Source organism: Crinia signifera, chromosome 5 (assembly GCF_055691185.1).
Source record: "Crinia signifera chromosome 5, ASM5569118v1, whole genome shotgun sequence".
Lineage (NCBI taxonomy): Eukaryota > Metazoa > Chordata > Amphibia > Anura > Myobatrachidae > Crinia > Crinia signifera.
The window spans coordinates 318206485-318231150 of NC_139221.1; the positions used below are offsets into that span (position 1 = coordinate 318206485).

Sequence of the window (24666 nt, forward strand, 5' to 3'; positions counted from 1 at the left end):
AAATGTCCCCACAGCAGCACAACTCACCAGTGCTGGCTGTGTCCGGTCCAGTCAGGTCCTCTCCCCACTACAGACCCCCGCGGTTCTGCTTCCCTGGGGAGGGGAGGGGGAGGGAGGGAGCGCATCTCCCGTCCCTTCTGCCTGGCTCTCTCTATCTCGCGGGCTGGCTCCTGATTGGCTGCCAGCCCGCGAGCTCTGATTGGCTGTCGCCTGACAGCCTAGTCTGAGTGACACACTGAGGGGAGGGGGAGAAGCGCAATGCGCTCCCCTCTGCTAGCAATCAGCTGTGGCGGGGCGGCGAAAACCACGCCCCCCGCCACTTACATAAGCGCAATAAACACTTTGGGGGCAGATTTGTTATGGCGGTACGGGGTACCGGCAGTATTTCTTTTAACGGTACGCCGTACCACCCCGTACCGCCAAACTTGCAGCTCTGACGCTCGGTAAGCTGCTAACGTACGCAGGTTACCGGGCTATCTATCGATCTATCTGTATGAAAAATAGACTTTTAGCAAAACAATGTAACTATGTACATAAAAAACCCATGGAGCCACGGTGCCTAATTCTGAGTCTCACGCAACGTGAACGCAAGTCTGGAGGTGAACCGGCGGATGAGTCGATATACCTGTATACTTAGCTTTCAGCTATAGCAATGCTCCCAGTCCTCCATTGCTTTAAATGCCTGTTACACCTACAGTATCCCATACTGGGTGCAGAATCACCGGAAATTTGCATCTAATTTGCATATTCACTGTGCATATAACTCTGGCCACACCCCCCACCACCACCCCAGCGCACACAACTGTTCTGTCATGTGCAGTGTTATTGCCGCCACCCAGAGCTCTCCGGAAAATAACAGAGGTGTATACGACGTTGCATGGCCCATGCATCGGCCGGGTTACACATACAGATTGCGACACCTGCGCAGTTCGGTAAATATCACTACAAGCGTCGGGATTCAGAATCAGGCCGTTTATATTTGTACACTATGCACTGTAACGTCATACTTAGAAATGATTTTGAGTAACAGAAAGACGAGCGATGTATTATACTTATTATATGGGGGGGGGGGACTATTTTGAACTATTTACATTTTTTTTTTTGTTTGTTTATTTTTCAGTATTCGCAAATGAGGGACGAAGTGTTCAAATCCAATCTGGTGTGTGCGTTTATGGTTCTTATATTTATAACGGCGATCCAAAGCTTGCTTCCGTCATCAAGGTAATTTCCACGGATTTCCCACACATGCTCAGAAAATGTCTTTGTAACTGTTTTATATTTTCCTGTTCCATGACTATTTATTTTATTTATTAACAGTTTCTTATATAACGCACACATATTCCGCAGCGCTGTACAGAGAATAGTTGAACAATCACATCAGTCCCTGCCCTAGAGGAGCTTACAATTAGGGATGCCAGTCCCGGGGCATTCGGGATTGAAAAATGCTCAATTGGCATCCCTAATAATAAAAAACACCCTGGCCGCCCATTACTTACATTTTCGGAGTGGGCGGCCGGGCTGATTGGGTGGCTTGGAGCTAGGTGCAGCCGGGAGCCGGGTATGCTGAGTGGGCGGGCGGGAGGGCTGTTGGCTGGGTTGCCGCCGGGTTGGTAGGCGGGTTGGTCTGGAGCCGGGAAGGCTGGGTGGGTGGGCGGACTGCTGGCTGATGCGGGCTGTAAGGCGGGCTGTACGGCTGGTCCCTGCGCAGTGTGAACTCTGACCTCGTCACGCTGCTCAGTGCTGCACCACCGGGTATAGGAGAAGCCGGGCAGCGTCTGAGCGAGTGCGCAGTCTAATCCCGAAATCCCGGCGTTTTGGGGGCCAAATCCCGCCGATCCCGGGATTGGCCACCCAATTTACAATTTACAATCTATATTCCCTACCACATGTACACGCACATACAGACGTTCTAGGGTTAATTTTTATTGAAAGCCAATTAACCTACCAGTATATTTTTGGATTGTGGGAGGAATCAGGAGTACCCGGAGGAAACCCACGCAAGTACGGGGAGAATATACAAACTCTGCACAGTTAGAGCCATGGTGGGAATCTCTATGCTAACCATTACACCATCCGTGCTGCCCCAGCTGACTTTGCAGGGGATCAGGTTTGTTGGTAATGCTGGGTCTATTTGCTATGCCCTGGCGAGAGATAAAGTACCAGCTAACCAGTCCCTAACTGGCATTTTTTAACAGACATTGGCATTCTGTGGCTGGCGTATTGCCAGCAGCCGTGATCTGGCGGCTGGCGCGCTAGCAATCATGGAACTGGCTGTTCTATAGGGAAGCGGTACATCTGTCAGAATGAACTTAGGTCTACAGTCATTAGGTCGACCCCACTAGGTCGCCTGGCAGGAAGGTCGACCTGACTTAAGGTCGACATGGGCCAAGGTCGACATGACTTAAGGTCGAATTTGCATAAAGGTCGACATGAGGAAGGTCGACTGGTCATAATGTCGACATGGGTTTTTCACTGTTTTTTGGTCCGAATGTCGACACAGTCGACATGGACACAGTTGGCAATGAGAATCGGACCCTCGCATCGCTCGCTTCGCTCACGATGCTTCGGGCACGGTGCCTCGCTGCGCTCGGCACACTATTTTATTCTCCCACCACGCCCTAGTGGATGGTAGGGCATGAAATACCGCCTGTCGGCTCAAAAAACAGTGAAAAACCCATGTCGACCTTATGACCAGTCGACCTTCCTCATGTAGACCTTTATGCAAATTCGACCTTAAGTCATGTCGACCTTGGCCCATGTCGACCTTAAGTCAGGTCGACCTTCCTGCCAGTCGACCTAGTGGGGTCGACCTAATGACTGTAGACCTAAGTTCATTCTAATAGATGACCGCTTCCCTTCTATAGACAAGCCCTCAAAGGATTCTAGAAGCCAGATCTTCTCCTTCCAGTGTTGCCCATAGAATGCATGATTCTATCTGGTCATGGTAGACGGTGGCCAGTAACTGATTAATGTACTAGTACTAGTGGCAGCCGGAACTGGTACGTTTATATCTACAGCACTGAGCATACCAACACCTGTTTCTGTTTAACGCAGCCTTGCTCTACATTTTCTATCAATTCCACAGTAGATCATTGTGTATAATAGAGGTTTATTTTAACACTGCCAAAGTTGTATTATGTGACATTAAAAGTAACTATACTGGATGAAAGCATGTCAAAATGACGGCTTCTGCAATGTACTTTGAGCTGTGACCGTTTTTACTTTCCCTTTGAGCTGTGACTGTTATTAGCCCACAAACTCTCCACCCCACCACCCAGCCCTATCTGCTCCTACCTCCAATCTCTGTCTCCATATCCAGCAAATTTGCAACAGACCAGTGTCCCTGCAAAAATTGCTTTCACTTTTCTGTTATGACATCTGGCGATACTTCACCTCATAGAGGTGAGGCGTAGTTAGCCTTTTATACCTATATATAGATTATGCAGAATTTTACAGAATAGTGGGTGACATTTCATAGGATGCGATTTTTAGTCATTTTTAAATTCGCATTATCTCACTTTTTAAAATCGCATTTTTTGCCGCGAATTCGCATGTTTAATGAGGTGCGTATTCCGGGTAAAAAAGTGCGAATAAGTGCGATGATGTACGAATTTTAGTCATGAAAATGTGCGAATTTGAGGAAATATGCGAATTTGTGTTAAAAAAAAGATCTCAATGATCTGTGCAGAGTTCTGGCCAATTCGCCTGTCAGAACCTGGTCTACATATGTGGCGAAATTTAGACACATTTTCCCAATTTCGCATCTCATTAAATATGCAAATTGTATACTTTTCAATGGGAAAACATCTGGATGCGAGTTCCGGCGCGACTAAAAATCGCACTTTCAGAATAGGATTTTTGCGGTTTTTCGCATCTCATTAAATATGCGAATTAAATATGCGAATTCGGGAAAAAGTGAGATTTCAGCCGTTTTTTTGGCGAAAAAATCGCAAAAGTCACATTTTCGCATCCTATTAAATGTCACCCACAATGTCAAACGGGGGTGAATCACCCGATGTCAGCTGCCCGCCATGTTCCCCTCCAGAACAGACGCAAAGCTATGTCTCGGTCCAGTGGGAGTTCTCGTGTCGACGTTTTACAAATTTCGACTTTGTGCATGTTGACCTATTTGTTCTCGCAGCCATCTGGATAACATCACACGGAGTGCGACCACTGAGCTCAGTGTTCATAGTCATTGAAAGCAAACACTTATTACATTCAGTATGGTGTCTGTCAGGAAATTAGATATATTCCACCCTGATTAGTATTTCTTCATAACACCAGATGTCACACTGGTCCTCAGGGGAGGATCCAGAGGGTGGGGATACTGCACTGTTCAAAATTCAAATAGGTGAGGCCCAGCAACTGCCACCAACTGCCATAGTAGTAGTAGTAAACCTTGGGTTTAAAACTTTTTGGGAGGTAAGATTACAGTAGTTTGGGACCCTTGGGATAACTAATGCACTAATGTGGGATGGGTTTACAGTAGTTTGGACCCTTGGGATAACTGTTTTGCTAGTTTGGGGTAAGATTACAGTAGTTTGGATCCTTGGGATAATTATTGCGCTAGTTTGGGGTAAGCTTACTGTAGTTTGGGACCCTTGGGATAACTATTGCGCTAGTTTGGGGTAAGCTTACTTACAGTAGTTTGGACCCCTGGGATAACTATTGTGCTAGTTTGGGGTAAGCTTTCTGTAGTTTGGGACCCTTGGGATAACTATTGCACTAGTTTGGGGTAAGCTTACTGTAGTTTGGGACCCTTGGGATAACTATTGTGCTAGTTTGGGGTAAGATTACAGTAGTTTTGGACCCTTGGGATAACTATTGCACTAATTTGGGGTAAGCTTACTGTAGTTTGGGACCTTTGGGATAACGATTGCACTAATTTGGGGTAAGCTTACTGTAGTTTGGGACCCTTGGGATAACTATTGTGCTAGTTTGGGGTAAGATTACAGTAGTTTGGACCCTTGGGATAACTATTGCGCTAGTTTGGGGTAAGCTTACTGTAGTTTGGGACCCTTGGGATAACGATTGCACTAGTTTGGGGTAAGATTACAGTAGTTTGGGACCCTTGGGATAACTATTGCGCTAGTTTGGGGTAAGATAACAGTAGTTTGGACCCTTGGGATAACTATTGTGCTAGTTTGGGGTAAGATTACAGTAGTTTGGGACCCTTGGGATAACTATTGCACTAATTTGGGGTAAGATTACAGTAGTTTGGGACCCTGGGATAACTATTGTGCTAGTTTGGGGTAAGATTACAGTAGTTTGGGACCCTTGGGATAACTATTGCACTAATTTGGGGTAAGCTTACTGTAGTTTGGGACCCTTGGGATAACTATTGTGCTAGTTTGGGGTAAGATTACAGTAGTTTTGGACCCTTGGGATAACTATTGCGCTAGTTTGGGGTAAGATTACAGTAGTTTGGGACCCTTGGGATAACTATTGCACTAATCTGTAGTATGAACAAGATATATCATTCAATCAAAAACACCTTGACCTAGCCCGATCCTCATTGTGTCCACTACAGGGTAAAAGTGTGACCAAGGCGCCATGACGGTGTTGGTCCTGTAGAGACCACCAACCAATCTCTGCATCTTCTGTGCTTCCCATCTCCATTCTTTCGTAAGTGTAGATCATATCCATCTTTTCTTGTGGTTCTAGACTCCGGTCACTGCTCCCCTCTGTGTGTAGATGTCCGCCATCTTGTGGATTAGCTTACCCCATCTTCTTATTATTGGTTCCTGTTTATTGTAGGTCATCATTACATTGTATGTGTTTCACTGTTCTCCGTGTTTCCCCCAGCAGCACAGAGTATATCAGCAGAAGAGTGATGTGTCAGTGAGGACAGGGCTGCATGTGACAGGGGCAGTGACATGATGTGAGGAGGGGAATGGAGGCAGCAGGAAGCCACAGACTGAGAGTTATATAGTGGGAGGAGCAAGGTCCCCAGCAGCACAGAGTATATCAGGAGATGAGTGATGTGTCAGTGAGCACAGGGCAGCATGTGACAGGGACAGTGACATGATGTGAGGAGGGGAATGGAGGCAGCAGGAAGCCACAGACTGAGAGTTATATAGTGGGAGGAGCAGGGTCTCCAGCAGCACAGAGTATATCAGGAGATGGGTGATGTGTCAGTGAGGACAGGGCTGCATGTGACAGGGGCAGTGACATGGTGTGAGGAGGGGAATGGAGGCAGCAGGAAGCCACAGACTGAGAGTTATATAGTGGGAGGAGCAGGGTCTCCAGCAGCACAGAGCATATCAGGAGATGAGTGATGTGTCAGTGAGGACAGGGCTGCATGTGACAGGGGCAATGACAGGATGTGAGGAGGGGAATAGAGGCAGCAGGGAGCCACAGACTGAGAGTTATATACTGTAGTTGGAGGAGCAGGGTCTCCAGCAGCACAGAGTATATCAGGTGATGGGTGATGTGTCAGTGAGGACAGGGCTGCATGTGACAGGGGCAGTGACATGATGTGAGGAGGGGAATGGAGGCAGCAGGAAGCCACAGACTGAGAGTTATATAGTGGGAGGAGCAGGGTCCCCAACAGCACAGAGTATATCAGGAGATGGGGATGTGTCAGTAAGGACAGGGCTGCATGTGACAGGGGCAGTGACATGATGTGAGGAGGGGAATGGAGGCAGCAGGAAGCCACAGGCTGAGAGTTATATAGTGGGAGGAGCAGGGTCCCCAACAGCACAGAGTATATCAGGAGATGGGGATGTGTCAGTAAGGACAGGGCTGCATGTGACAGGAAAAGTAACATCAGAAGAAGAATAGAGGTAGCAGACTAACAGTTGGACAGAAACACAGCAGAAATATGGGACTGCTCCATACTGTAAGTTATTATGAACACACCATAGCCGCGCACTTTTGCTAGTTAGTCCCATTACTGACTCACTGTTTTCCCAGTAAAATAGCACCTACACAAGCATACAGTACAACCCTAACAGAGTTCTGTGTCTGTATAATAGTAATACCTGTTATACACACATTACCGGCTTTCACCATGAATATATATATATAAATCAGATCACTTAAAGTGTAATGCATATACAATATATATATATATATATATATATATATATATATATATATATATATATATATATATATATATCATCTATATATGTCTAGTGTCCATGAGTCTCTGAAGCACTGCCATCTGCTAGCAGAGAGTGGAACTACATCTCTTTCTCACACATTCACAAACACAGCATTGTCACATGGCATTAATTACTCCTTTACCAGTACATTCATTCATCTCCATAGGATTTAGAAAGAACACAGATTACATAAAACAAAATCTACAGCTAATTACACAGTAAAAACCTTCCGTTTTGTGAAACAAATTTTTCTTCACTTGAACTAATTTGCTCATTAGAAATGTTTTCCAGATTACATGTGTTGCTCAGTCGTTTCTCTAGCGTCTGAAACGATACATGTGGCTAATTGCTATCGTAACATTAAAATGCAACATAAATCACATTTTCAGGCAGATAAATGAAGTTATTTCAAGTTATTTGCTGCAACTAAATGCAAAGTAACAAACTGCAGATTTGGGGTATAATATTGTGCCCGAGGAAGAGGATGGTGTTGTTATGTAGGTATTTATATTGTCTGCAATGTAACTATGCAAGGGGATGTTTTATGGTACCAATATATGTAATATATACTTTATGTTATATATATTTAACTATTTAGTTTTCATCTTTTAAAATGAATAACTGACTGCAGAGCCAGATTAAGCCAAAATGCACAAAGTCATGCTGGGACCTAGAGAAGTTTTGGGGCCCGGGTACAGAAATGCCTTCTTGTCTGAACCCACCCTCCCCCCAAGACCAGCCCACCCATAGATGTTTCTGACATAATATATATCATATCATATGACTTTGCCTCTTTTTGGCACATTCACAGAACCAGAAAAAAACACTTCCATGTCCACTACATCAAGTTCCCCCTAGCCACGTCATGCCTACCCTAGTCAGTGGGAGGAATCATTAACTTTTCAGCATCATTATGCCCTTTCCATCCTCATCATGCCCCTCCCCTACTTATCATGCCCCTCCCAGCCTCATCAAGCTCCTTCCAGCCCTATTGTGGTCTATCCAGCCTCATCATGCCCTTCCCATTCTCATCATGCCCTTCCATCCTTATCATGCTCCTCCCATCCTTACCATGCTCCTCCCAGCCTCATCAAGTCCCTTCCAACCCTATGGTGCTATCTCCAGCCTCATCATGCCCCTCCCATCCTCATCATGCCCCTCCCATCCTTATCATGCTCCTCCCAGCCTCATCAAGTCCCTTATAGCTCTCTCCATCCTCATTATGCCCCTCCCATCCTTATCATGCCCCTCCCAGCCTCATCAAGCTCCTTCCACACCTATTGTACTCTATCCAGCCTCATCATGTCCCTTCCAACCTTATCATGCTCCTCCCAGCCGTATCAACTCCCTTATAGCCCTATTGTGCTCTCATCAGTCTCATCATGCCCCTCCCATCCTCATCATGCCCCTACCAGCCTCATCATGCTCTCTCCAACTTCAGCATCCCCCTCCCAGCCTCATAATGCCCCACCCTGCCTGGTCATGCTGTTGCCAGCCTCATCATGCTGTTGCCAGCCTCATCATGCTGTTCCCAGCCTCATCATGCCCTATCCAGCCTTATCATGCTCTTCCGCCATTATTTTGTCCCTTCCAGCTTCATGATGCCCTCTCCAGCCTTATCATGCCCCTACTAGCCTTTCTATGCCCTCTCCAGCTTCATCAGTTGTGCAGTCCACTACAAAACTGCCCAAGGCCAATAAAATATATTACATATAAGTTTATGTGCTTACATTGAACCCATAATACATACAGTAATTACACTCTTTAGAGCATCTGTCTGGAGCAGCAACTTTGGACGCAGATTCGCAGACAAACATCAGCAATGGCAACTAGATTCACTCATTTATGCTGATGACAGTATCTGTTACTGTAACTGCCATCATTGGCCACTTACATCTATGCTGGGTGCCCTAAACAGGCATTCCTTCACTCCCACAAAACGGTCCTCTTGTGTGCATCCATATTGCAGCCAACCAAGGCAAGCGTCACCACAAATTACCGACACATCCAGCGGTCTCCTACTCCAACATTTAGTTACCCATCATGTTCCCTGATGATAGGTAATTAAACCCAAAATGTTGGCGCAGGAGACCACAGTGTGTGCCATTATTTTGGGTTGACTAATCCTGGAGACTGCTGACCTACAGGAAGAGACAGAGTGAGAGAACCATGTGTAACACCTGCATATCTATCCCTGAACCTATAAAATCATTTATGTTTCATGGCTTAAATGAAAATAATGGGACTGTATGAAAATGAAGACTGTATGAGAATGACTGTATGAGATTGAAGACTGTATGAAGACTGTATGAGAATGATGACTGTATGAAGACTGTATGAGATTGATGACCGTATGAAGACTGTATGAGAATGATGACTGTATGAAGACTGTATGAGATTGATGACTGTATGATAATGATGACTGTATGAAGACTGTATGAGAATGATGACTGTATGAGATTGATGACTGTATGAAGACTGTATGATAATGATGACTGTATGAAGACTGTATGAGAATGATGACTGTATGAAGATCAAAAGTGAGCATTTTGCTAAATGATGACTGTGGTTTGATTGAAGCGCTGCTAGAACATTATACAGTTATTTTTGTTGTTTAAATATTATGCATTGACAAATTAGGGATGTGATGTATTTAATACACAAGGAACGAGAGCCAGGGCTGGCTGTGTGACTTCCTCTACTGCTTATCTGCCCTGACCGCCACCTCGTCCAGTAAGATAACAAGAGCTCAGCCATGTCCCACTGACAGACAGCACTGCTTCTGTGACCTGTCACTGTTCTCTCCAGAGCCACTGTGGCCGACTTGTACCTGATAACTAGTACACTGCAGAATGATCCAATATACATTCATCAAAGCCAGAAATAGACCTATATTCTTCATCTCCAGGGCAGCCGCTGAGAGAGCCTCTTTAGCCCAGGTGTACTTAGTAAAATTGCTCTAGTGTCATACTCATTATTTACAAACACAAAGTGGATGCAGCTGACAGCGGACGTCTTCCACAATGAGACTCTAAAAGCATTTGAAAAAAACTTGTTTTCACTGAATCTAAAAGGACAGAAAGCTCAGCTCTGGCGCATCCATTGTCTTGCAGCGTTCCGCTTGTTCTATGCAAGTGTTCTGAATGAAAATCCCCATACTTCTAGTATTCTGCACTTAATGCCAAATGTATTCCCTTTTTATGCAGGTTGATGCCGATGGTGATTCAGTTTTCCATACTGATAATGCTGCACTCGGCGCTCGTCCTGATCACTACCGCGGAGGATTACAAATGTCTGCCCCTGGTGCTCCGGAAGACCTGCTGCTGGATTAATGAGACCTACTTGGCCAGGAACGTCATCATCTTTGCATCCATTCTGATTAACTTCCTTGGAGCTGTCATCAATATTGTAAGCAATTTCGTAAGAATTATCTGTGTTGAAAAAGCGAAATGCGTTCACCCACTGCTGTGAGCTAGACTATGGGGTAAATGTAACTAAGCAGCTACCGTTGTAAGCTGCCCCTTCTTGGTGTGTTGAACACGGAAATTTAAACAGGCAATGATATATAGTAGCGACGCGTTTCCTTTTAATTTATCATCTTTCTCCGTTTCCAGAATTATCCATTATGTGTTGGGTGAGCCAAGGTGGGTTAAATAAATACATAGACCACAGGGTAAAGTTACTAAGCAGCTGCCTTAGCTTGCTTCAAATGGAAATTTAAACCGGCAACGATATTTACTCAACAACGCGTTTCGCTCTTATTCATGGTGTCCTTGCAGAGTTAAGCATGCACAGTGCTGGATTGCATACGCCGCTGCCTTGTAAATGCATCGCAAGTGTAATGTTGTATCCAGATGTTAGAACAGGTTGACAGTTAATAAATCGGCACCATATGGCCGACGTGGATTAAGCGAAAAGGTACAAAGGGGGCGACGTGGTTAAAAGGGGTACATGGAAAAGGTAGACAACAGAGCAGGTCATTTGGTCAACAGGTTCAAATGAGCAACACAAGTTTTTTTTTTTAATGTTCTTACATGTTTTTGTAACTTTTTGCTTCGTACATAATCCATGTGGATTATTATTGGAAACAGTAGCCAGTGGCGAGCGCAGCGGCAATGGACTGAACCAACTTGCCCGAAGCATGGTAAATAAAACAAGCCCGCTCTGGTACACATACAGTATCCACTAATTGGGGCACATAGGGTTATACTTACAAAATGACACCATTGTGTAGAGACCATAATGATCTTTTGACTTGCCGACCATATGAAGTCGACCTATTGACGGCTTATCTAGACACTGTGGGGTTTATTTACTAAGATGGGAGTTCTATTGAAGATGTGATGTTGCTATGGGCAACCAATTCAGGATCTATTATCTTCTAGAAGGTGCGAAATAAATAAAAAGTAGATTCTGATTGGTTGCCTATAGCAACATGCCATCTTCAATATAATTTGCAATTTAGTAAATTAACCCCTGTAGATGTTTTTCAGGGCGTTTAGACCAACTGCCATGTTTGGGTGGAGTGTGCGTAAGGAGCTGTGACACCTGTTTCTGATTGGTCTCTTCCACCCAGCATAGGGATGAGGCGTGTAAGTCCCAATGCTAACGGTGACTGCTGTGGATGGAATAACAGCATGCAGGGTGGATATTGGCATGAAGTCAGACAGATAATCAGTATAGATGCTGGATATGCGTATGGTTATCAGTATAGATGCTGGATATGCGTATGGTTATCAGTATAGATGCTGGGTATGTGTATGGTTATCAGTATAGATGCTGGATATGCGTATGGTTATCAGTATAGATGCTGGATATGCGTATGGTTATCAGTATAGATGCTGGGTATGCGTATGGTTATCAGTATAGATGCTGGATGTGCGTATGGTTATCAGTATAGATGCTGGATATGCGTATGGTTATCAGTATAGATGCTGGATATGCGTATGGTTATCAGTATAGATGCTGGATATGCGTATGGTTATCAGTATAGATGCTGGATATGCGTATGGTTATCAGTATAGATGCTGGATATGCGTTTGGTTATCAGTATAGATGCTGGATATGCGTATGGTTATCAGTATAGATGCTGGATATGCGTATGGTTATCAGTATAGATGCTGGATATGCGTATGGTTATCAGTATAGATGCTGGATATGTGTATGGTTATCAGTATAGATGCTGGATATGCATATGGTTATCAGTATAGATGCTGGATATGCGTATGGGTATCAGTATAGATGCTGGATATGCGTATGGTTATCAGTATAGATGCTGGATATGCGTATGGTTATCAGTATAGATGCTGGATATACGTATGGTTATCAGTATAGATGCTGGATATGCGTATGGTTATCAGTATAGATGCTGGATATGCGTATGGTTATCAGTATAGATGCTGGATATGCGTATGGTTATCAGTATAGATGCTGGATATGCGTATGGTTATCAGTATAGATGCTGGATATGCGTATGGTTATCAGTATAGATGCTGGATATGCGCATGGTTATCAGTATAGATGCTGGATATGCGTATGGTTATCAGTATAGATGCTGGATATGCGTATGGTTATCAGTATAGATGCTGGATATGCGTATGGTTATCAGTATAGATGCTGGATATGCGTATGGTTATCAGTATAGATGCTGGATATGCGTATGGTTATCAGTATAGATGCTGGATATGCGTATGGTTTTCAGTATAGATGCTGGATATGTGTATGGTTATCAGTATAAATGCTGGATATGCGGATGGTTATCATCTTTAATGCTGACATTTGGAATAAGATTTTTTTTACAAATTAAGCCTTTTTTGCCAAATTCACTTGTCCACATTCAATCACATGCCCACAGCATCCAATCTGCCTAATCACAGCATCCAATCTGGCCAATTACAGTACCCAATCTGTCTAATCACAGCACCCAAACTGCCTAATCACAGCATCCAATCTGCCTAATCACAGCATCCAATCTGTCTAATCACAGCATCCAATCTGCCTAATCACAGCACCCAACCTGCCTAATCACAGCATCCAATCTGTCTAATCACAGCATCCAATCTGTCTAATCACAGCATCCAATCTGTCTAATCACAGCATCCAATCTGCCTAATCACAGCATCCAATCTGCCTAATCACAGCACCCAATCTGCCTAATCACAGCACCCAAACTGCCTAATCACAGCATCCAATCTGCCTAATCACAGCATCCAATCTGCTTAATCACAGCATCCAAACTGCCTAATCACAGCATCCAATCTGTCTAATCACAGCACCCGATCTGCCTAATCACAGCACCCAAACTGCCTAATCACAGCATCCAATCTGGCCAATTACAGTACTCAATCTGCCCAATTACAGCATCCATTCTATATAATCACTGCATCCAATCTGTCTAATCACAGCACCCATCTGCCTAATCCCAGCACCCATCTGCCTAATCACAGCACCAATCTGCCTAATCACAGCATCCAATCTGTCTAATCACAGCACCCAATCTGCCTAATGACAGCACCCAATCTGCCTAATCCCAGCACCCAATCTGCCTAATTACAGCGTCCAATCTGTCTAATCCCAGTACCCAATCTGCCTAATCACAGCATCCAATCTGCCTAATCAAAGCATCCAATCTGCCTAATCACAGCACCCAAACTGCCTAATCACAGCACCCAATCTGCCTAATCACAGCACCCAATCTGCCTAATCCCAGCATCCAATCTGCCTAATCACAGCACCCAATCTGCCTAATCCCAGCATCCAATCTGTCTAATGACCAGTGACGGCTCCTAATCACCAGTGGCGGCTCCAGGACTGCAGCCCCTCCAGTTAAAATCACAACACCAGGGACACAGACAGACAGCACCAGAGCTCCGGTGCTTAGACATGTGCACCAACATTAGTGCCGGAATCCACCTCCCTGGCCTCCGAAGACACCAATGATTGGTACTGTACTAATGATTGGTAATACTGATTTGGGCGGCGATGGGTATTCGGCAGACAGGGCTGTGAGTATACGCATATTGGATATAAATTTGAAGGTGATAACGCACCAGCCATTCAGCTGTGTTTGAAAAATGACAGTTAGGAGTTGATTGGCAGGTGTGTTATCACCTTCCACTTTATTTCTTCACCAGTTTTAAGACATCTGCCCCAATGGGGCCTCATTCAGGGTTGTACACAAGCCCACCCCACTGATGCCCCTGGTGGTAGCAGACTCTGATTTGCTACTAGAAAACAGTTGGAGAATGCGTTGCCCGTTATAATGTCCCTGTACGTTCACATCAAATTTAATGACCAGATTTGTTGGGTAACATTTATATTATTATTCATCAGACAGTAACAGTGCCGCCAGCATCCAGCCAAAACCTTGACCCCTTGTCTGCCAGCCTCCACAGTGTCCTCATTATGATATATGAGTCAAAGAAATATATTAATAAATGCAGCATATTTAATGTATTTTTGGATTTACTATATCGCTTTTTTTTTTTTTTAACGGCAAGCTAATCCCGTGCTTTACAGTTCTGCATAAATAACATTGAAAAAAAAAACAAGATTCATTGCCAGCACTGTGTTCCACCAAATGAAACAGGCAATTTTCTTTAAATAAGATCTGGGATTTTTTTTTTTATCACAAAGAAGCCAAATTATGTTGGCTGCTTTCACTCAGAAAACAAATTTGCAGCAGAGAATTAAATCTGGGCAGCTGCTGTCAATATAAGAAGGGCTCCTATGCGTCAGTGTAAGTGAGAGAGGGGCGATTTAAAGGCAAACATGCAGTGGATCCTCCAAAAAGTTAATGTCAAACAGGCCATCTTTGTAGGTCATTTGGAACTCTCTCCCTGACACATACACACATTCCCTCTCCCTGGCACGACCCTCTTTCTATGAGATACTGCCTTCCTCTGTCCCTGACACCATCTCTCTCACAGAGACACTACCTCCCTCTCCCTGCCACTGTCTCTCTCACTGAGACACTATCTCCCTGTCTCTGACACTGTCTCTCCCACTAAGATACTACTTCCCTGCCACTGTCTCTGTCACTGAGACACTTTCTCCCTCTATCTGACACTATCTCCCTCTCCCTGCCACTGTCTCTCTCACTGAGACACTATCTCCCTCTATCTAACACTGTCTCTCTGACTGACACTGTTTCTCTCTCACTGAGACACTATCTCCCTCTCCCTGACACGATCTCTCACTGAGACACTATCTCCCTCTCTCTGACTGTCTCTCTCTGTCGCTGACACACTATCTCCCCCTCCCTGCACTCTCTTTTTCTCACTGACACGGTCTCTCTCACTGAGACACTATCTCCCTCTCTCTGACACTGTCTCTCACTGAGACAATATCTCCCTCTCCCTGAAACTCTCTCTCTCTCGCTCTCTCCTTCATTTATTGTTTGGTATAAGCCAAGCAAATACAAAATGGGAATATATGGATGTGATACAAGAGGTTACAAATCAGAACTATATTATTGGGGTTTTCTGAACTTATTTGCCATTTTATTGTGGTGATTTGTTTTATTCACTTTTACAAAAGTTTATCTTTTTCTCAGAACTATTATTGTAAGTGATATTTGTTGATTTAGCACAATGATTCTGTATGTGCGTGACACACGATGAATAAATTATGTCACATCTATCTCTAGATATTGTACATCGCAAGCAAGAAATGTGCTATTCTTTTCTGGCTTGCGGTGAGCAATGCTTAATTGAGATGTTTATATGCACAAGCTCACATCACAAAGAAGAGCGGAGGCAAGGGGAAGTTCTGATTGCAATTTTAAATTGTGGAAGTTGTAGGGCATTTTATTAGGATTTGTTGTGTTATTCTGCCATACCAGTGGTTCTCAACCTCGGTCCTAAATTATCCCCAACAGTTCACGTTTTTTTCAGGTCTCCACACAAAATCACATGTGAAATAATTAGATCCACCTGTGATCTTTTAATTAAAATGTGTCAGTGAATAATGAGTGCACCTGCCAGGTAACCTGGAAAACGTGAGGTATTTTTGAATCCCAAGGGATCGTTTGTTTACACCTTGGTCTGAGTTCTGAGTGTCTACCGTTTTATAATCGATGTTGATACATTTCCTGAACATATCGTTCCACTCTACAGGCAATTGATTTATGAGACATCACACCTCACTGTAGATCATGGGATCTTGTGGAAAAAGTCAGTTTTAAGGATCCATGTTTCATCATATTTATGATTCATTTCTCATTCGTCTAAACCCCTGATGAAGTATTTTTCAAGACGAAACATTAATATTAATTGGGATATGGAAGCCCACCAGCTTCAGTTTCTAGACAGGACTCGGAAATGATTCCAGTATGCCGGTTGGTGCGTGATCGGAGGACATGAAAGCAGAACATGTTATGTCACGTGACCATCTGTAATACGGTCACATCGGTCCTGGGCTGTAAAATATTCATTACCTACTCGTTATAAACCAGTTTCCGATTCCCCCCTCCCCCCCTCCAGTACTTTATTACTACAATACTCTGCTACACCGCGCCATCACATTGTAAATTTAATGCGCTTCCAACTTGACAGATATTAGAGGGAAATATTAGGTTATATACCAAGCGCTTTTCAAAATTTGATTTTACTTCGGTTCTTTCTAGGAAAATAAATTCATATATATTGCTTTTTGATAAGTTATACACTGCTGTGCACAGCGGTTTAATCACAAGAGTTACCATGTAGACCCAAGTAGCGAATCTATCACTTTGACGCCGTCATGTCGGGGAGAGCAGGATGGAGTCTTGTCAGTATTTTTCTTTTTTAATAGACACTTGAAACATGAATTGATGAGAAATGTCAATCTGTGAGGGGCTTATGATTGCACTATGGTCCATCAAGTTGGCGGGAGTTGCTCAGGTGGGAGGAGTTAGGAAGCTGGAAGCTCTTTAATAGGAGCCTCTCTGGGCTGTTCTGACTAATATGCAAATAATGGATAAGCTTCAAAAGTGATAAAACCACCAGCCAATCAGCTCCTACCTGCCATGTCACAGGCTGTGTTTGAAAAATGTCAGGAGGGAGCTGATTGGTTGGCTGTTTATCACTCTCCATGTTATCACTTTTGAAGCTTAGTGCATCTGGCGGAGTGAGTTGATGACATCACTGCAGTGATACTCTGTATGCCCGCCGTGCACAGAAGTCTAATGCAATTACTCCGTGCTAGGGGATGCACTGGGCACAGGCTAGATTCGGTATCGGCCTAAGGATCACACAGCGGCCTGATTCACATTGGTTCACTAGGCAGCGTATCATTTCTCATGCCTTTGGTAATAAAAGTCAGCCGCTATCTGCTGAAAAGGGGGCGGGCACTGACGTCATGTGACATCAAATGCCCACCCAAAGCAGTCATTGGCCCGTCTGCGTCCCCCTGATGCCTACATGTATTGCCTCCTAAGTAATGCTGCAGAATTCCTGGTTTCATGTTACTCCAGTGCCATAGTTCCATTGCTTTGCAACCAAGGCTCTGATAGACAGAGGAAGACCTTTGGTGGGGTTAAAGCTGATTTTTAGCTGTTTTGTAAATGATAACGCTCCATCAGGATGAATTCTGGCACACGGCTCTATTGATCTTGTAGGTAAAAGTACTTAGCACAGCAATAAAAAAACCTCATAAATGGCTGTGACAACAAGATTTTATTTATATAGTGTACTTAGTGAGCACAATAACAGTCGCTGGCGCACTAAGTATCTTCCTCGGTGGTAATGCAATTATATTTTTGGAATCAGCCATAAAATACCTGTTACAATGGATTGTAGCTGAAGGGAGAAAAAAAACACTACGGAGCATCTTAAAGACAAGGGGCCTGATTCAGCTGCGTATACTCGCCACCGGCCGACCAGCCCGCCCCGCCCGCATCGCCATGTTAGCATGCAAGGGGAATCTGCAACACATGCAAGCCCAGGGGATATGTATCAAGCCATGAATTATGAGAAAGTGGAAATTATTTTATTGAACTGTGTGTGTGTATATATATATATATATATATATATATATATATATATATATATATATATATATATATATATATCATGTGTGTTTCTTTGTAACTTATGTATTTTCAGCTTTGGTGTGACTTCGACAAATCAATTACCTCAAAAAATCAGACCTTCAATTCTTCATCGTCCGTGACAGACATCTGCTTTTATCCTGAGGTAATGACATCCCTTCACATGCACTAACAGTTGGGATCCAGATGATACTGCAGGTCGTCAGTGTCTATGTCGATAAGTCGACAGCAGAAGGTTGATTTGAACTACTGTAGGTCGACATTATTGATTATTTCTTTATTAACAGTTTCTTATATAGCGCACACATATACCGCAGCACTGTACTGAGAATATTTGAACATTCACATCAGTCCCTGCCCCAGTGGAGCTTACAATCTATATTCCCTTTGTAGTAGGGAAAGGGGAATGGGAGGTGACCAGGGCACAGGTATAAGAAAATAAATAAATTATAGTATGTTCGAATCCACAGTATTATGTATTTATAGATATAAGTACAAGACCTATATTCAAAAATAGAAAATGTGGAGGTGCTCCCTAGAGAGTAAGAATATAGTATTGGGAAAGAGGGGAAAGACTCTCTTTTTGTTGGGGCACTCTTATACAGTAATTAATACAGTTTAGTAACGAAAATTATGACAATTAGTAAAGGTGGGTGAGCATGTGACAGACACAGATACGCCAATTGTGGGTAAACCCTAAAATTCTAGTGATACACTATTGGTATGTTCGGGAATGTTCCCTGATACAAGTATTATTGATTTATTAAAATATAACTTTTAATTAGATTAAAGTAAAATTATACACTAGACATGGACACACAAACAGATAACATGAATAGATACAACTGCCTTGGCCAACAGTATACCTGGGATGTGATCCCTCCAATAGGTATTTGAGGAATAGGCTCCCTCTAGCAATTTTGTGGGTGTTTCTTTCTACAAGTCTGAATTGGTCAGACACTAAGCAGCCATGGATAACATATATACAGAGAAAAAATTATCGCTTTATAATCTATAGAAAAAGTGCTTACCAATCTGGAAAAAAGAGAGAGGATAGTATTGAAGTGCTATATATAGTCACTTCTTACATCAAAAGTTTACAGTGTTTCCACCCTTGTATCAAAAGTTTCCAAAGTTTGGGATGTTATTTGGATACACTGAAATACTTTTAACAGAACCAAGTTTTTGCACTTTTTAGTATATTATGCTCAAGTATAGTTCCATTGTTTTGGCTGTATTCGCCACCTTTTCCAATGTTTGGAGAATAAGTGGGTTTTTAGAAAGAAGGCTAGTATTTATTTTTATTAGGCAGTATATGTATCAGATTCACAGAGAATAATGTTGGTCTCAGCGAAAATATAAGTAGGTATTTATAGTCGATTTTGCAAAAAGAGGTAAGAAAAACGGTCTCCACTTTAACAGAAAAAAGAGAGAAAGAAAAAGTAAAAGTGAAGGAGAAGGAAGGAAAAGGAACGAATCAAGGTATAGAAGTAGATGACCAAAACAAAACACTCCAAGGTGACACTGCGCCGACTTTATATACCTATAGTATAGATAGGAAGGTAATTGTTCACAGTCAAGTCTCCCTGACTGCTACTGGTCACATTCCCCCATACCAGCTGCCACTAGGTATATTTTTAGTGGGCTTTTACAGGTATTGTGGGAAGTCAACCTTAATTCCCTATGAGTCCCCTTGAGGTGGCTGCTGCCCAGCTTTATATACCTATAGCAAAATTTAGGGATCAAAGGTTTCCTCCAGTGGGGTCACCCCCTCTGTGTACTTGAGAGTCCCGAGTTTTACTAGCTTCCGTCAGGATACGGTTTGTGCTGACGGGCTTTTAGGTATTGCGGGTGAGCGGACCCCAAATGGCCTGGGGATCTATGTGGGAAGGAGGTGGGGTGGCTGCTGTCCGTTTATATACCTGTGGCACTACTGGACTCACAAGTTTCCTGCAGAGGGGTCACCCCCTCCGTGTACTCAAATTGTCCAAATGAATGCAGGCTTCCTGTCAGGGTCAGGTGACACTGAGGGGCCAATAAGGTATGACGGGTGAGCGGACCCCCCTAGTTTGTTTGGTATCAAAGAAATAGTGATAAGAGGGAGAAAAAATAGAAAAAATACATGGACAAAATGCACATATCTATTACTGCATGTTTGAGAGTGAAAACTCTGTTTAGTGGTGCGGCGAATGACAGTATAATGGTGGCTATATAATAACTTTTTAGAGCCACACAGTTTTGCCCGCAAGGAGAATACTAGCACAGTTTTGAGGAGGATGTAATAGTAGGTATATAAGAGAATGCTAGTATATGGATAAATTACAGTAAGATAAGAAAGCAGGGTAAGAAAAAAGGTGAGGGGAGAGATAGTATAGCAAGAGATAAAGTGAAGGTAGAGAGAAGAACAAGCGGTGGAGACCGGGGTTACCTCACTGTTCACCCCGGGGATCAGGTCTGTGATCACGCCCGGGTATCCTGCTCTGATGTGGCGGCGGGTCTCAGCGGCTGCTGTGACTGTGTCTACTGCCGCGGAGGGAGTGAAATACTCTGCAGCCGGCTGTGTAGTAGCGTCTATGCTACTGCGTTCTGAAAATGTCCCAGTACAAGCTGCCGTTGGGGTCTCTCAAAGCCGGCCAGGGCAGCGCAAACTAAGTTATAGGATAATCACCGGGGACAGGCTGGATAGTCCACAAGTTCCCTCACTCTGCTGTCAGCGTGTGTAGTTTGTTTCCACAGCGGGTCTTAGCGGTTGCTGTGACAGCGTCTGCTGCCACGGAGGGGGTGTAATACTCTGCAGCCAACTGTATAATAAAGTCTGTGCTGCTCCTGGTGCTGCACTCTGAGATATTCCAATACAGGCTGTCAATTAAGGTATCTTCAAGCCGGTCAGAGCAGCGCGAACTTGTAGTGCAAGATAATAGTAGGGGACGGGCTGGGTAATCCACGAGTCCTCTCACGCTGCTGTCAGCGTGTATAGTTTGTTTCCACAAACGATCGTTTCGCCCTGAGGCTTTCTCAATGTGTGTTTTTCTTACCTCTTTTTGCAAAATCGACTATAAATACCTACTTATATTTTCGCTGAGACCAACATTATTCTCTGTGAATCTGATACATATACTGCCTAATAAAAATAAATACTAGCCTTCTTTCTAAAAACCCACTTATTCTCCAAACATTGGAAAAGGTGGCGAATACAGCCAAAACAATGGAACTATACTTGAGCATAATATACTAAAAAGTGCAAAAACTTGGTTCTGTTAAAAGTATTTCAGTGTATCCAAATAACATCCCAAACTTTGGAAACTTTTGATACAAGGGTGGAAACACTGTAAACTTTTGATGTAAGAAGTGACTATATATAGCACTTCAATACTATCCTCTCTCTTTTTTCCAGATTGGTAAGCACTTTTTCTATAGATTATAAAGCGATAATTTTTTCTCTGTATATATGTTATCCATGGCTGCTTAGTGTCTGACCAATTCAGACTTGTAGAAAGAAACACCCACAAAATTGCTAGAGGGAGCCTATTCCTCAAATACCTATTGGAGGGATCACATCCCAGGTATACTGTTGGCCAAGGCAGTTGTATCTATTCATGTTATCTGTTTGTGTGTCCATGTCTAGTGTATAATTTTACTTTAATCTAATTAAAAGTTATATTTTAATAAATCAATAATACTTGTATCAGGGAACATTCCCGAACATACCAATAGTGTATCACTAGAATTTTAGGGTTTACCCACAATTGGCGTATCTGTGTCTGTCACATGCTCACCCACCTTTACTAATTGTCATAATTTTCGTTACTAAACTGTATTAATTACTGTATAAGAGTGCCCCAACAAAAAGAGAGTCTTTCCCCTCTTTCCCAATCTATATTCCCTACCACATGTACACGCACACACAGACATTCTAGGGTTAATTTTGTTAGGAGCCAAATAACCTACCAGTATATTTTTGGATTGTGGGAGGAAACCAGAGTACCCAGAGGAAACCCATGCAAGCACGGGGGGAGTATACAAACTCTGCACAGTTAGGGCCATGGTGGGAATAGAACCCATGACATCAGCGCTGTGATGCAGTAATGCTAACCATTACACCATCCCTACTGCCCCAAATTGACATTGACAAACTGTCGACGTGTACTCTGTCAACCTTGACATAAGGCTGACAATGACAGAAGGTTGGCATGACAATGGTGGACACTAGAATAGGTCAACATAGGTTTTTCATGATTTTTAACCTTTTTGTTTGTGTGGTGAGGTTTCATATTTTAACATCCACGTGCGCTCCGATTGGGAACAAAAAGCATGGCAAGCAAAGCTACACTAATTGAGGGTTCCACACCCTAAGAAATGTGAAAACGTGTCAACATTTCTCCCGTCAACATTTACAGTCCTCTATACAGAAACAATATACATTTTGGCATACATTTTTCCAACAGAAATGAGTCTGGTGATCCTGCTAATGCCATTGGCTACAATAAAGCTATTTTACATTATTTTTCTTCTGCCAGATTGCTGACCAGTCACCGGTAACCCCCCTCCCCACCGGTAACCCCCCTCCCCACCGTAGTTTCTTAGTGCCAGGGTAATCTTCCATAGAGATGAAGGTCTCACAATGTCTCGAGTGAGATTCCAGTAATATCTGACTTCAGTGAGCGAGAGACAGAGAGAGGCGACACTAGGGAGACACAAATTATATCTGCATGCGCTGCGCGGAGAGAGAATGTTTGAGGTAATAACATGTTATTGTCACAGAGTGTACCGGTGCATGAGGGACGATGAGCGGAGAGGTGGAAAATAAGCTTATTCAAATCCACTTGAACCTTGCAATGAAGCCAAGTACATTTAACATAGCTGTTTATCCTGCTTCCCTCCTCCTGGAGAAGGGCGTCATTACGCGCAGAAACATTTATTTTTGTAAATAACCACTATCATAGTGAGCAACATATATTTATCACATATATATCATTCAAGTGGAATTTTTTTTAATTAAAATGTACTTAACGCCAGATGTTACGGGACACAGAAACTTAAAGGAAGGTGGGAAAAGGATATAACAAGAGAGGGAGGGAGAGAGAGAACTTATACGGTATATAATATATATTTGAGAACTCAACCACAGAAGCGATATCGACGGCTTTCAATTAACTGACTCAAACTCTCAGGGAAGGAGAGGTGCCCCCCTAGGAGCAGGAGCCCAGCGTCAGATGACTCCATTGCTTCCCAGAGATAGCCACCTATCTAAGGGGTCTATTTACTAGGCCCTGGGAGGAGATAAACTGGGCAGAGCTAAAGTACCAACCAATCCGCTCCCAACTGTCACATTACAAGCCAGGTTTGGAAAATGACAGTTATGAGCTGTTATTTTCTGTGGGGCAAATTACATATGTCATCCAAAATGGCTCCTCCATAGCAGAAATACTAGACCAGTGAAATATTTTAATATTATGAGGAAAAAACTACAGATATACATGAATTGAACATTATACATATACACCATGTGCCCAGAATGTTCTTACAATTAGCCTGCCATTGTCCTGGATGGTTCTGGTGTAGCGGATCTAGATTGACAATCATTAATGGCCGAACACCTATAGATAGAGGCATTTACTGTTCTTTTATATTATTCAGTAATTTCACGCTCAGGTTTTTTTCTGTTTTTATATTTTCCTCTCCTCAGTACTTTGTCTTCACCGGCGTCCTGGCGATGGTGACCTGCGCTGTGTTTCTGCGCCTCAACTCTGTCCTGAAGCTGGCAGTGCTGCTTATTATGATAGCAATATATTCCCTACTGACGGAAATCGTTTATACGTCTCTCTTTCTCCGATACGACAATTCTCACCACAATGGGAAGTAAGTGCCACATGTCTATTTGCATTTGACACCAATTAAGGCCTGCTAGTAGCTGCAATTACACTACATTGTCTGCGCCGACCTAAGGGACTAATTCAGCACCCATCGTAGAAGTGCAGAAATCACTATTCGCTGTGCATGCCGAAACGCACACGTGTGAGTCCTGATACTGCAACCGCATGCGGTCACAGTATAAGGGCCTGCGGGAGGTGGCAATTGCCCGTTTTGGTGGTTGTTGCTTTCTGCCCCAGGTTGTGGTTTTGTGAGGATTTGCAAAACTACAACCCAAGCTGAATTAGGCCCTAAATGCGGATTTTTGCTTATGTACCATATTGTATGCATCTGTGTGACCAGAGCTATTGCAGAGCGATATTGGGTCCTGGGCAGGGCCCGACCCTGACACATGATGTCACAAAAGGGGCGGATCTTTGTAGATGCACAAATCAGCATAGTCTGCAGTTCCGCCTACATGCCCCCTACACAGCCTCACTAAACTTAGCCTACATGCAAACTTCCCATTGCCTCTCATTTATGCCCACACGTGGATATGTGACTGAGATGGGTACAACTCCAAATGGCCTGGAAATACGCATGCTCAGATACTGAGCTTGCACAGGGCTACAATGCCAAATTCGCCTGCAAAATGGACTGGAGGAGAAAGAAAAGGAC

At 43.5% G+C, this 24666-nt stretch overlaps 1 protein-coding gene across 2 annotated transcripts in view; it reads left to right on the plus strand.

Annotated features, from left to right (window-relative positions):
* ADCY8 (adenylate cyclase 8) overlaps positions 1-24666 on the plus strand; it is a 184935-nt gene that overhangs the window by 139660 nt on the left and 20609 nt on the right. For both annotated transcript variants that reach the window (XM_083144870.1, XM_083144871.1), the window contains 4 exons: positions 1121-1221; positions 10316-10517; positions 18194-18283; positions 23825-23997. In XM_083144870.1, the coding sequence (XP_083000996.1) occupies positions 1121-1221; positions 10316-10517; positions 18194-18283; positions 23825-23997 (566 nt within the window). The remainder of the gene's footprint in view (positions 1-1120; positions 1222-10315; positions 10518-18193; positions 18284-23824; positions 23998-24666) is intronic.